Here is a 13,418-nt window from a genome sequence, read left to right as displayed (position 1 = left end):
AAGACCACTCACAGGGCCAGAACAGAGAAACTCCTTTTGTCGACCTGACCAGGAATGTAACTGTGGCAGTGTCCCTTGGAAAAAGCTGTGTACCCCCACTCCAATTGTATGTGAATCAAAGCTGGGGGGGTGGTCCCTTGATAACAATCAAAGCTGGGGGGGTGGTCATTTCACCTTCAAATTCAGATAGTGAGTATTCTTTGGTTTCACTGGCCTAAGTAGCTACATGTCTCATACGGATTTAGGTACTTAACTTTTACAGTATCAACTGGTACTGAGGATTTATAAGAAGCAATTCAGTCTAAAAAGTAAATCATTGCCCTAGATAGAGTTCCTGTAACTGTTACTGAGCCCCCTGCTCCAAGCATCCACTGAAAGTTTTAATCCCCACCCCATCACAGGAGAAATTTGGCAATGTCCGGAGGCATTTTTTGTTGTCACAGTGGAATTGCCATTAGTTTGTATTCGTTATTTGCATTAGAGGCTGAGGATGAGGATGCTCCTAGCAATAGTGTGAGTTTGAGAAACCTTGAGTTACAGGCAGTAGAGATACTGGGGTACTAGTGGGGCAGAAAACAAATCATGCAAGACAATGAGTACCATCATTATCCTGGTAGAGCGTGTAATCGGAGAAGATGCACCATTTTACATACGTAATTTTTCTTTCATCCAAATAGGCCATACAACATTTATATTTAAATACTTTTATTTTCATTTCACAAAAAAAAAAAGCAACAGTGTTTGCAATTACACATGCCTTTCAGTCAGTGCTGGTCATATGCAAAACAAGTTATCAGAAATATAAAGAAAAATAAGCCTTTTCCCTTTACAAGTGACACAACACAATTTGCATATATATATTATATTATACATACCATTTTCAAAATTTTCCACAAAAGACAGGTTATGATACAAATTTAGAATTCCACCCACAAGCTCAGATTCAAAGAATTGGAGATCCGCATAGGTGTTTAAATACAAAAATGTAATATTTTTTACAAGCTTCTAAGTAACTACTTTTCAAAGTGTTTGAAAGAGATTACTCTTCATAGCAACGTGGAACACTTGGCTTTAATCAAGACGGCTATAAGACTAAGGTTTGTCTCAGCGTGAGTTTGCTGATAATGCAAATGCTCCAATTACGCGGTAATTCTCATTTTATATATATATCTGTATACACACACACACACACACACAAGTGTATTATTGTCCTGACGGTTTATTCATTTCAACTTCTGGAGCATTTCATTCAGCGAAGCCATGACCTTTACTTCTTTGAAGTATTTCAAATTAAGAACTGTTTAGAAATATCACTAATGACTACCATGACTAATTCCAAAAAGGTGCCCCTTTCTCCTTATTTATGATCAAAGTTACATGTGTCATGAACAAACTTTTATTTTTTCTACAGCAGCAGGTATAAATAACAGCAAAGGATAGGCTAAGTTTTGAACACTAGAACCTGAGAGTTTGATATGGTAAATGACATCTCTTTGCCAGTGTTCTAGGAGTCCTATCAATGTTTCTAAAAATACACATATAATAAAATAATAGGGCAAATCTTCAGCATTATAAACTGCAGAACAAACAAAGATTGCTCAGAAGCTTGAAGGAAAAATTCAAGGAAGGGAGAGAGGCAGGGAGGGAGTGAGGAATTTTACACATGCATTTTCTTTGATACAGACAAACGTGGAGTCCTAACATTTACCATGTGGTGGATGAAGAGTAAGTACGATTCAAGAATGCTGAACGTGAATATGCAAGTCTGGATGTATGAAATGCATGCAAAAATATACCGCTGATGAGGCAACACTGGCTTACTTAAAAATTTAAGTGTACGTGAGGATAACATCTAATATTGCAGGCACCGAAGACAAAAAGAAAAACAAACAAAAAAGAACAGGAATGGTCCAGCTAATGGAGAACTGAGGAGAGTGAAGCAGCCACTCAGAAGAGCTCTGGGTAGAAAAGGGCCAGCTTGCCCGACCATAGACGGGCGCTGAAAGAGGGCCTGCCTCCTGATTCTTTATGGAATGATTTTGGGGCCCATGTCCTTATTCACTAGAACCTATGGCAATAACTCAAAACATTCATTCCGAAAACCAAAGTAAGTTCTATCAGTTACATAAGAATATGCTATCGATGGAACTGCAGGGGACTTCTGGAGGTAAGTCAGAATTCCAGGCCCCCAAAAGAAGCTACTCTCGTCTTCACGTAAGTTCTAGGCAGCACTTTCACTGGCTTACCAGTTACTGAAAGATTAATCAGCAATGACCTTTAAACCTACTTTTTCCTTAGTTCTGTCCTCTTGCCTGTCTGGAATCTCCAAAGCACAGGCCCCTTTTCACCATTTCCTTCCGTCTGAATCAGCGTAAGAAACACTGAATCTGATTAGCTTTTATAAGTCAATCAGATCCAAGTGTCTTCTCCCAACTTATTTGCTATATACCTGTTGCCATGAGTTACACCACCCCAGTGCCTTTCAAGTCAGATGGCAGGGATTTGGTGGGACTTGATTTTTGTTAGATCCATGCACAGCCCTGAAAGGGACTACGTATTAATGAAAAATAATGAAAAAAAAAAAAAGCAGATTAGTTACATGCTTATATATATTTACATTTTTAAAGGCATATATCCTAGGAATAAAACAAAATAACCACAAAACAACAACTATACTAGGCACTGCTAAATGAGGAAATATGTGGGAAAGGAAGAAGCGATCTGTCAATTTATGAAACTCAATTTTCATTAGGTCCCAATATAAATAGCCATGCAAAGAACTAAATACAAAATGAAACAAAAAAAGCCCCACCCATATTCATATGTATTAAGAATATTCCCCTGCCACAAACATAAACCCCTCCAAAAAAAACCAAGTAAATAAACAGCACACAACTCTTCTGCTCACTATTGCTAACACAGGCAATAAGGGAAGGGGAGAAAGGGAGATCTGTCATACACTGGTCCTCCACTTTCATCCGGTACCTATACATCATGCCAAGACTAGGTACAAAATCAATAATAGGAAAACACTGATATACAGGTTTTAAAAGTTCATACCCTCTTCTTTTCCCCTCCCCAAGACCCACCCAAATCATCTCTCCCCCTTAAAAAAAACTACCCCAAATTATAAAACTATTGCCCACGCAGGCAGTGAGGGAAGGGACGCAGAGGAGATTTATCATACGTATGGACCTCCATGTTTCATTATGTACCTACAAGTCCCCACAAAGGACTGAGTACTAAGTGAAGTAACACACAAAACGTAGCAAACATTTATATACATTTAAAAAAATTTTACACGCACACACACATGCACACACACACACACACATACACACTCTGCCCCTCACTCATTCAGAATACTCCCACCCCCCACCCCTCCAAAAAAAGAAATAAACATCTATTCTTCTACCACTGCCCGCCAGGCAATGAGGGAAGGGAATAGGGGAGATTTTTCATAGAATCAATCTCAACTTTCAGTAAGTACCTTAACAGTCATGCAAAGGACTAGATTCAAAATGAAGTGAACGCCAAAAAGAGGCAGAAACATTTATATACATTTAAAAAATCATCTATCTTACCTAATAAGCCCATTCCCCATTAAGAACTTCACACACAACAAACACCGAGTCCTACAGTCCTCTCATACAATCGTGCACAGGCTATAGGGGAAGAGAGAAACGGTTTATCACGCCTCTGGAGCTGGGCCTCTGCACTACATTGCATATCTACAAATCCAAACAAAAAAAATCGGTTCAAAGGAAAAGAGCAGAACAACAACAACAACACAGCAGGCATTTATATACCTTTTTAAAAATGTAAACCCAGAAATCCCCCCTCCACCCTGCCAAAAAAACCCTCTAAACAACTGCGCCGCTAGTCATTGCCCAGACAGGCAATAAGGGAAGGGGTGAAGAGGAGATTTTTCTCATAGAATGAACCTTAATTTTCATCATGTACCTAAATATCCATGGAAAGATCTAGGTACAAAATGTAGTAACAGAAAAAAGGAACAAAAATATTTATATACATTTTAAAAAGTACATATCCCCCACCCTCCCACGGGAGGGAGGGGTAGAGTAAAAACATTAATCTAGAACTACTCTAAAACTATTGCCCACAGAGGCAATAAGGAAAGGGGACAAGAGGAGATTTTCATACATCCGGACCTCCACGTCTCATTAGGTACCTCCACGTCCAAGGAAGGGACGGGGTACAAAATGGAATAACACAATATAGTAACAAACACTGTACATACAGTTTTCAAAAGTATATATCCTGCCCTTAGTCCCTTCCCACCCCCCAAGACTTCAAAAAACCCAAACCACTGAAAATTATTGCCTACATAGATAAAAAGGGAAAGGGAGATGAGGAGATTGCTATACATCTAAAACTCCACGGTTCATTAGGAACCTACGTGTCCGAGTGAAGGACTGGGTACCCAGTGAAATACTATAATAAGGAAGTAAAAACATGGATATATGTATATACATATATTTAAAAATAGTTAACCCCAAACCTACAAAAGAACCCCTGAAACTAATTAACTGCTTTACTAGTCATTGCCCACTCAGGCAATAAGGGAAGGGGACAAGAGGAAATTGTTATACATCCGGACCTCCGTGGTTCATTGGGTAACTTCCAGTCAGGGTACCCAATGAAAATAATACAACTTGGTAGTAAAAACAGGTATATACAGCATGTACACATCCCTTCCCCCAACCTCCCCCCCCCCCACTGCCAACCCACTCCAACAACTACTCTACTAGCTATTGCCCACTCAGGCAATAAGGGAAGGGGACAAGAGGAGATTGTCATACATCCGGACCTCCACGTCTCATCAGGTACTCGGACGTCCTCTGAGGAGGACATAGTACGAAATGAATAAGTAATACCAAGTAGTAGGAAGTCTATTTATATACATTAAGTACATACCCTACTTTCTCCCACCCCGCAACACAAAATAAAACATTAGCTACCACCCAAGGAGGCAATAAGGAATAGGGCAAACAGGAAATGTCATACTCTGAACCTCAACTTTCACTAAGTGTGTATGCACACATGCAAAGGAACACATATAAAATGAAACATTAAAAAAGGAGCATAACACAGATATACATACATCTGCCCCACCCCACAAGACGAGATCCCAACAAGAGCAACTACAACCACTCTATTAGTTATTAGCAACAAGGGGAGGGGTGCACGGGACATCTGTCGTGCTTCCGGACCGCCACAGTTCATTAGATATCTATACCCACCCGTGAGAAAGATGAATGAAGTGCAAAGTGAAATAACACCCACAAAATGGCAGCAAAATCATTTTGTACACATTTTAAACAGAACATACTCTGCTCTCCCCCCAGTATCACCATCAACTTCCAAAAAAGAAACATCAAATAACTACTCTGCAGCTGTTGCCTACACAGGCAATACGGGAAGGGCAGAAGAGATTTCCACAGGATGGCGTCTCACTCTTTATCAGAAGCAAGTATACAAAATGAAAGAAAATAAAAATAGTTCAAAACCACAAATGTACATTTAAAAAGTATATACCCCCTCCCCCGCCAAGAGCCACTCAAAGACCTCAATCAACTATACTACGAGGTATCGCATGTGCAGGCGAGAAGGGGAAGGGGGGACAGGAGATTGATCCTACATGTGGACTGCCATTTTTCATTCAGGACTTGCTGCCGGCGCAGAGAACGAAGCACAAAATAAAAGAATGCAAAAAAAATAGCAAAAATACACACATTAGTTTTTTTTTTTTTTTTTTTTAAAGTACAAATGGGAGTGTCAGAGGGGGAAGAGAAGCAGCTCTTTAGAAAGAGAATTCATTCCAATAAAAACCAAATGACAAAGGCAAAGGGGAGAAAAAGAGCTCTATCATACCTACGAAATTCAGATCTCATTTTGCAAACTCCGCCCAGGAGATGCTGACCTCGCGATGATACGTGTCCTGAGCTCATACTCCTTCTCTGCAGTCCCATGAAATGAATGGGGGTTACCTGAATACTCGGCAATCCAACCACACATTATGGTTCCAGGTGCTTTAGTTTGCGTAGGCTCTTAAAATACAACTGAGCACTGGGCTACCAGTAATCCGACAAACTCAGCACGTAACTTTCATTCCTTACTTTCCAATATTCAGAAAGGACTCTGTTCTGGTCCCAGGGAGACTGACGCAGCCCCCGAGCCTCTACATACCCAGAACTCTTCTGACAGCTCTTTTGTTCCTACAGACATTAACATACAATAAAATGAAAACCTGAATGGCAAAGAGTATTAGAATTAAGCAGAACCTGGGATGGTAAAATGGTAAGAAAGTTCAGGAGCACTCACACAATGGCAACACACTTTCACTTACAGGGATTTATAGCAAACACTGCCCTGGAGGAAGGCCCGTGCTTGGGGTGGGACCGGACACTACCCGCAGTTTAATGTATCCAGTCTCTTGCTGTTAACAAACTGGACGCCTTAGATTTCTACTTCCAGATCTCCAAAGCACAAGTCTTTCTTTCTACAATTCCAAATTTCCAATTTTACCTTTCTTAATCATCCAGCATAATGTGCCTCTTCTATTACGTTCAAGCAGCTTGTGTCTCTGCCATGAACGTTAATACTCGACGGTGCCATGGATCTGTGCGTGCACATGACCAAGCGCTGCGACTGCAGGAATGTACATGGGAGTTCTCAGAGCCACCGTGGCTAAGACAAAGTTGGCGGGGAGGGCGGTTGGTAAAACTTCAAAAGCTAAGTTATGCCTGTCATGTCACATGTCCTATCTATTACGTAGACTTATCCCTCCTGACTCAAGAGTTCGTTTTTGGAAGTACCATAGAGATGGGTTAGCTTGACTTGAAAATTATGGAACTCTGTGGGACAATGTGAGGTGAGGGCTACTAAAACTACAAATAGAACTATAACCAGAAGGGATCCGGTATCATGGGAATGAACAGGTTGTGAGTACAAAGAAAGCAATGAATTACAAGTTACCTCTTTTTTTTAGCCCATGTTTTGATAAGGATTTACTTAAACATTACCCTCTGCCCACACACACACACACACACACTGAGAAAAAATGATATAATTGAAGACAAGATCTGCCATATGCAGAGTTAACATACATTACAGGAGCAATGTAAAGATGGGCAGGTATAACTGAAAAATCTTAACTGATGTTGAGAAGTAGCAAAATTTAAACTCTGTATCAAAGTGGAATTCAGTAATATAACATGGTAAAAAACCAGCAACCAAAAAACCCCTCAAAAGTTTAGTATTTTTCCCCACTCTAAAAATATAAAAACACACTAACTTCCAATATCAACTAAAGTATCATTCATCTGCTAAAGCACAAGAGGAATAAAGACCTACAATCACCCCAGTTTCAATAAGACATCTTTAGAGGATTCTGCGATTCTCAGGATATAATAGTTTGTACTCTGAACCAGAGGTAAATGTTTAGAAAAGACTAAATTGGGAAAAAACACACTAGGATTAAAGGAAGCTACCTTTCAGCTTGCCAGCATTTTAAATTTTTTTATATAAAAATATTTTCATAAAGTAAAATATAATTTTATACACAATCCCACATATTTTCACTGTATACCTGCTAACTTAAAAAAGGTGACCTTTCCCATTGATTCTCTGGAGTGTTTTAAGTGCTCACAAATGGGTATCTACCCTTTTTATGTACACAGAAGATGTTTTCAAAGAAAATATAAAGTACTCAAAAATTATTAGGAAGAAAGCTTTTCCCCTAAGAATCAAAGAAACTCAACAATCTAGATACTAAGTCTGCATAGCTCAAAAAATTCAAGTACAGTATTTCTCCTTTACAAGGAGTGAAAATGCCATACAGTTTTGGAAATCTTCCCTTTTCTTTCTTTTCTTGGCCATTCCTTTTAATCAGCTACTTTGGCCATGAAAAAAACAAAATAAAACAAAACAAACAAAACCCACTGATTTTTCAACTAAAGAAAAGTACTATTTTGATAGTAGAAAAAATTCAAAGCCCACCATATTAAATCTGAATCAAGTTACTCCTATCCCACATTCTCTTTATTCCTTTAAGGTACTATGGTGAACTTCAAATAAAAATGTTCAATTTCTCAAAGACCCTATTTTAAAATACGCTTCTAATATATACTACCATATAACATGAAAATCTACACATGAGTATGACTCACAGAGAAAGTGTCTATGATCAGGTAATGTCAAAGGCAACCTAAACTAATTCTAGTAACAGTGATAGTCATGATAAAAGACAACAGTATTAACAAAATGCTTGCCATAAATGTAGACATATTCCTCTATAACGTAAGATATACCTATGGCAGGGAGTGATAAAGGTGTACAGATTTGGAGAATACTGGAATTCATAAATAAAATAATTATAATTAAAGCTTACTCAGTTTGAAACATTTTCCTAAAAGATGAAAAAATAAGTATTACCTATTTGGAAAATTTAATCTTTTGTCCTTGTTACTTAGCTTTTCAGTACAACAAAAATTTAAAAATTCTGTAGCACCTGGCTGTCCTGCAGAAAAAAATATAAGTTATAGATCTTATTTAAACTTTGTTTCAGAAAATAAAGGATTAATCAAAACCTCAAACCAAGTAGATCTGCACACCTGAGATCGGTTTTCTAACAGCTGTAGGATGCGTCGACTTCATTGCCATAGCTTTTGAAGCTAAGTTCTGTACCACATTAAAGTAACATCTATCGTCTATCACTAAGAAGCAACAAATGGCTGACAAAGCAGCACCTGCAAAGATGACGGCTCCCACGGTAGATCCTTGTTGCACTGTGTCAGTACTTTCCGGATACTGAGAAACCGAACAGAATGCCAAAACGGAGGTTTTTCCCCCATTTGCGTATCTTCAAAGTAGAAAAATTACTCACTGTTTTTGTAGATGTTGGCATACAGGTGCATATAATTTTGTAATAAATAACTACATACTGCCCAAAGACAATTCGAGAAAGACAGATGAAAAATACAGACGGGCCCTGAGCGAACTAGAACTCCTAAGAGTGCCAACAACTTGGCAGCAATTCTGGCTTCACCTTGGCTTTTTGCAAAAGCAGCAGAGCCCACGTTAACAAGCTCTCTGAATGGGCGACAAAATGGGGCGCAGCTGTGCATGCTAGAGCCACCATGTCAGAGTTTTGAGGTTCTTTTCCATCCATCGGATATTCAACTGGATGACTTCCAAAGCCTCCTGGACACAGTGAAGCCGAAAGGTTGTCTCTGACTGATTTTCAAAGAACGCCTGGACCTGTAAGTTGCACGCAGAAGTATTTCAAAAGAAGAACAGTGTATCACAGGTAACTCTGAATATCCTTTTCAGATAAGCTTTAACTGAGTCATGGCTATGCTGAGGTCTTGGAAGAAGTACAGACAAGAAGGACTTTATTTATTTTTATTTTTTATTTTTTAAAGATTTTATTTATTTGAGAGAGAGATAGCAAGAGAGAGTAAGAGCAAAGCGGGGGAGCTGGGAGAGGGAGAAGCAGGCTCCCCGCTGAGCAGGGAGCCCGGCGCAGGACTCGATCCCAGGACCCCGGGGTCATGAACTGAGCTGAAGGCAGACGCTTAACCCACGGAGCCGCCCAGGTGCCCCCAAGTACTTTAATATTCGAAGTATTTACATCAAGTTCCTGATCACACATGGTGAAATCTGAAGTAATTTTAAAAATGAATTCCCCTTATGCCCACAAGAATGAATTTCTCCAGTTTAGAATGGAAAAAAAAAAAAAAGCCAAATAACAGTAAATGAAGTAGTCTAAAGTTAGAATTAATGCCCAGTTCTACCTTGGAATGGAATTCTCCAAAACTCTTTTTACTACCACTTAAAAAGAGAGTTGGCATATGCTGGTCTTAATTCAAAAAATGATTTGTATCAGACAGATGAGGGAATACTGTTGAGAAGGGAATCAGAATTCTTCCTCATCAGAATTTGTCCTCATTGCTGGGTATCCCCCCTTAAGAAGTAATCCCAGGGCAGAATCGCTGGCACTGACCACGGCCGACAGAGAGAAGGGGCAGAAACTGGCATGACAAGACACTGACTTAGACTGAGCAGCCTACGGGGAAAGGGTGACCCAGTCTCCCTGCTAACATTTTATACAACCAACCTCAGACAAATGCGCCTTTGTTGAAAACAGGTGTGTCGACCCAGCAACAATACTTTGTATGGTATAGGACCCCAGATGAAACCTGAAGAAACAAAAATTTAAGAGCAAAAAGAGCAAAAATATGAGGCAGTTTTTGGGAAACAAATGTCCTGAATGCAAAGGAATTACTTGACCATACATTACACAGGCCAAAGGCAGACTGGGAGTCCTGCTCCTGGGTAATGAAGCTCAGTAAATCAGAAATAACCCCACACGCCTTCTCACTACCAGTGGGAAGGAAAGGTGGGCAGAAAGAAGCAGGAGTTACGGATACTCAGATAAATTATTAATTCATTTAATCGATTCAAAAATCACACCTTACCCCCAGAAATGCCATTACTATTTTGAAAGCAAAAAAGTCTTCCGTGTGCTGTCTGGGTGGGTGTGAGTTCCTCTCCAATCCCTTGGCAATGACGAGGTATTTTTCAACACACATAACTGAACAGCTATTCTGAAATAGTCCATGGCCAGGTGAAACGAAGTGACCTAAGTGTCAAGCATGGCTGGGCGTAATGAGTACCCGAATGGAGCACCACTGTCAAACGACTCACGTTATGGGATTACATTTACAAGGGTGAAAATTTCTGGGTATTTCAGTTAAACTGTCACTGAAGTATTTTTCCTCTCATAACAGATCTTAAATCCTGTGAATCAACACAACATTGGGAACAGTTTCAAATGAAGAACGGGAGAATACTAAAAATTAGTAGTTATCTGAGAAACTTACTTCTGTACAAGCTTGTTCCAGTTCTCTTTGACAAAATCCCATGCCAGCAAGTGTCCAGGAAAATGTCGGCCAACTGTTCTAATGATGAATGACAGCTTTTGTGTTCGGATAATATCTCCACTGAGGCTATTTTTCATTAACCTGAAGAGCAAAGCAGATTTAGTTTCCAAAATTAGTATTTGTCATGAAGTGATCACTGAACTTAAAATCAGTGCTGGTCTAATTAAGGTTCTGAAGCAATTCAAAGCATGTAAGTTTTGGGTTGGTCTAAGATTGATCAACAGATTGAAAACCTGTCATTTTTTTAAATGAAGGGAGAACTCACCAACAAGATAAGGACTTAAATATACTGTCACATAATAATAAATAGTTCTTGATGTAGTAAGGACCTTTAGGAAATAAATTCAGGTAGAGTTTATTATAACTCTGAAGACTGGATTTTTTGTTGTTGTTAAAAACCTTATTTGATATGAGTAGACAGGTATATTGCTACTCTTAAAAAACTGGGCTGTTTGATGTAAAAAAGCAAGAAACATTTTAGAATATGCTTTAAAATTAATAGTTAACATTTATCGATACCTTATATGTACTAGATTATGTTCTAAATTCTTGACACAACAAGGCTTGAAATAGGGAATCATTACCTATCTCCATGTTACAGTTTAAGAAACTGAAGTTATGTAAAATTGACAGAGTTAACACAGCTGATGAATACTAAAGGCTGGTACGGAAACAAACGCAATTTTCATCTATCGTGCTACAATATCTGTTTTGAGCGGGAAAACACATATCCCCAAAAGAATGCAGAATGAGTTTTACTGGGAGGGAAAACCCAAATGCCCAATGAGATGTGATGGATTCGATAAACTCTGATAGAGCCGTATTGTGCGATACTGTGTAGCCATAGAAACAAATGAAAATATGCTTTATGAACGAACAGGGCAAATCTCAAAGACTGGTCATTCACTACAAAGAATGTTACAGAACACCGGCTACAGTATAAACCTATGTTCAATATATAAAATACATACCGGGATGGACACTGTTAACAGAGAGAAGAGAGTAAGATTGGAAGTGAAGGGTCATATGAGAGGGACTTTCACATTTTATTCCGTTTCCTCAGGTACTGTTTAAGTACTTTATAATGGGGAATTTATCAGTGTACTACTAGTTCAACACAAAATTATTACTGATTTAACAACAAAAACTTTCCTCTGTTTGCTTGGGTCAGAGGCTGGCTACTACTTTAGAGAAAATGACTACAGTGCGTCCTCTGGAAAGTGGGTCTGGGCAGGTGCTAAGAACATCTCTGGAACAGAAGGACTTACTTGAGCAAAGTTATGCAAGAGAAGCAATGAGAGCCAAGTGCCTCTCCTTTCCTTCCCACTGCTGACTGTCAAGATGCCTGCGCATTTCTCCTGGTTACTTAGAGCTCCTCTACCCTGACTCTGATTGTTCTTCCTGCCAGGAAGCCCTACCTACTGCTCTTCTTACCCCATGTGACCCTACCATCTCTAGCTCTTCATCCGCTGGATATTAAAAAGGAAAGGTCTGGGGCACCTGGGTGGCTCAGCTGGTCAAGCGTCTGCCTTCGGCTCAGGTCATGATCCCAGGGTCCTGGGATAGAGCCCCGCATCAGGCTCCCTGCTCGGCAGGGAGCCAGCTTCTCCCTCTCCCTCTCCTGCTCCCCCTGCTTGTGCTCTCTCTCTCTCTGTCAATTAAATAAAATCTTTAAGAAAAAAAAAAAGGGAAAGTCTGACAAATTCACATGAATGTATAACATATGGCTTTTATGTGTTATCTTGTACTGAAGTGTCTGCATTTTCAAAATGATCAGCTTGGAGAGAGCAATGCCTTGACCAAAAAAGAAAATGAAGCACGAACTGTGGAATCAAAAACAACATGCCAAATGATCAAGAAGTTTTTAAGCACAAAGTAGAAGGGGACTGTGATTTTTGGCATCTCCCAATCTCTTTTAGGCAAAGCACCTCCTGCCCATCTGTACAGGTCCAGTCCCTGAGACGAAGCCCAACACATGCGGGCTCCTCCCCACACTGTCCAAGTAAAGGCTGGCCCAAAAGGAAAGGCAGGAAGAGGGAGATACCAGAGAAAATGAGCTCCTCAAACCTAGGAGCACCATGTTTTTATGCTTTGGGTTTCTATATATCATATTGCTTGGGTGGTTTCGTACCAGTAAAGTTTCCGTACATCCTCTGAGCTGGCAAGAGCTTCAAGTATTTTATTCTTCTCTGCTTCAGAGTCTACAGAGACATACTTGCTTAATAGGAATGACCAGCCTTTCTCTGTTTTTGCTCCAACCTTGAACACAGTACTCATGACATCAGTAGGTAGCCTGTAAGAAAGGTACAAATATGAGAAAAACAAGGAAAAGAAATCCTGAATACAAAGGCAAGGAATTGACTAGTGGTGCTTGCGGAGTCAGAGCAGGTAACTGAAGAGTCTTTACAACTCATTGTCAAGAAAACATTTAATTCAGTGGGTTGCTACTTC

At 39.6% G+C, this 13,418-nt stretch overlaps 1 protein-coding gene across 5 annotated transcripts in view; it reads right to left on the bottom strand.

Annotated features, from left to right (window-relative positions):
- Window positions 1–688: 688 nt before the first annotated feature.
- The window catches only part of LNPEP (leucyl and cystinyl aminopeptidase), an 89,585-nt gene continuing 76,855 nt past the window's right edge, over window positions 689–13,418 (bottom strand). The window contains exons 15-19 of one of the 5 annotated variants that reach the window (XR_004681032.1): window positions 13,099–13,260; window positions 10,908–11,048; window positions 10,142–10,223; window positions 9,071–9,282; window positions 689–2,540 (exon numbers count right to left, since the gene is read on the bottom strand). Coding sequence is in view for 1 of the 5 variants with exons in the window: in XM_035014935.1 (XP_034870826.1) it covers window positions 9,151–9,282; window positions 10,142–10,223; window positions 10,908–11,048; window positions 13,099–13,260 (517 nt within the window). In the remaining 4 variants the exon portion in view is untranslated. Of the gene's footprint in view, window positions 2,551–3,469; window positions 9,283–10,141; window positions 10,224–10,907; window positions 11,049–13,098; window positions 13,261–13,418 lie in introns of those variants that run through there. The other 4 variants (XR_004681031.1, XR_004681029.1, XR_004681030.1 and 1 more) reach the window with 4 other exon arrangements.

This window comes from Mirounga leonina, unplaced genomic scaffold (assembly GCF_011800145.1).
Source record: "Mirounga leonina isolate KUSES-001 unplaced genomic scaffold, KU_Mleo_1.0 Mir_168, whole genome shotgun sequence".
Taxonomy (NCBI): Eukaryota; Metazoa; Chordata; class Mammalia; order Carnivora; family Phocidae; genus Mirounga; species Mirounga leonina.
This window is presented reverse-complemented; position numbering and strand designations above follow the sequence as displayed.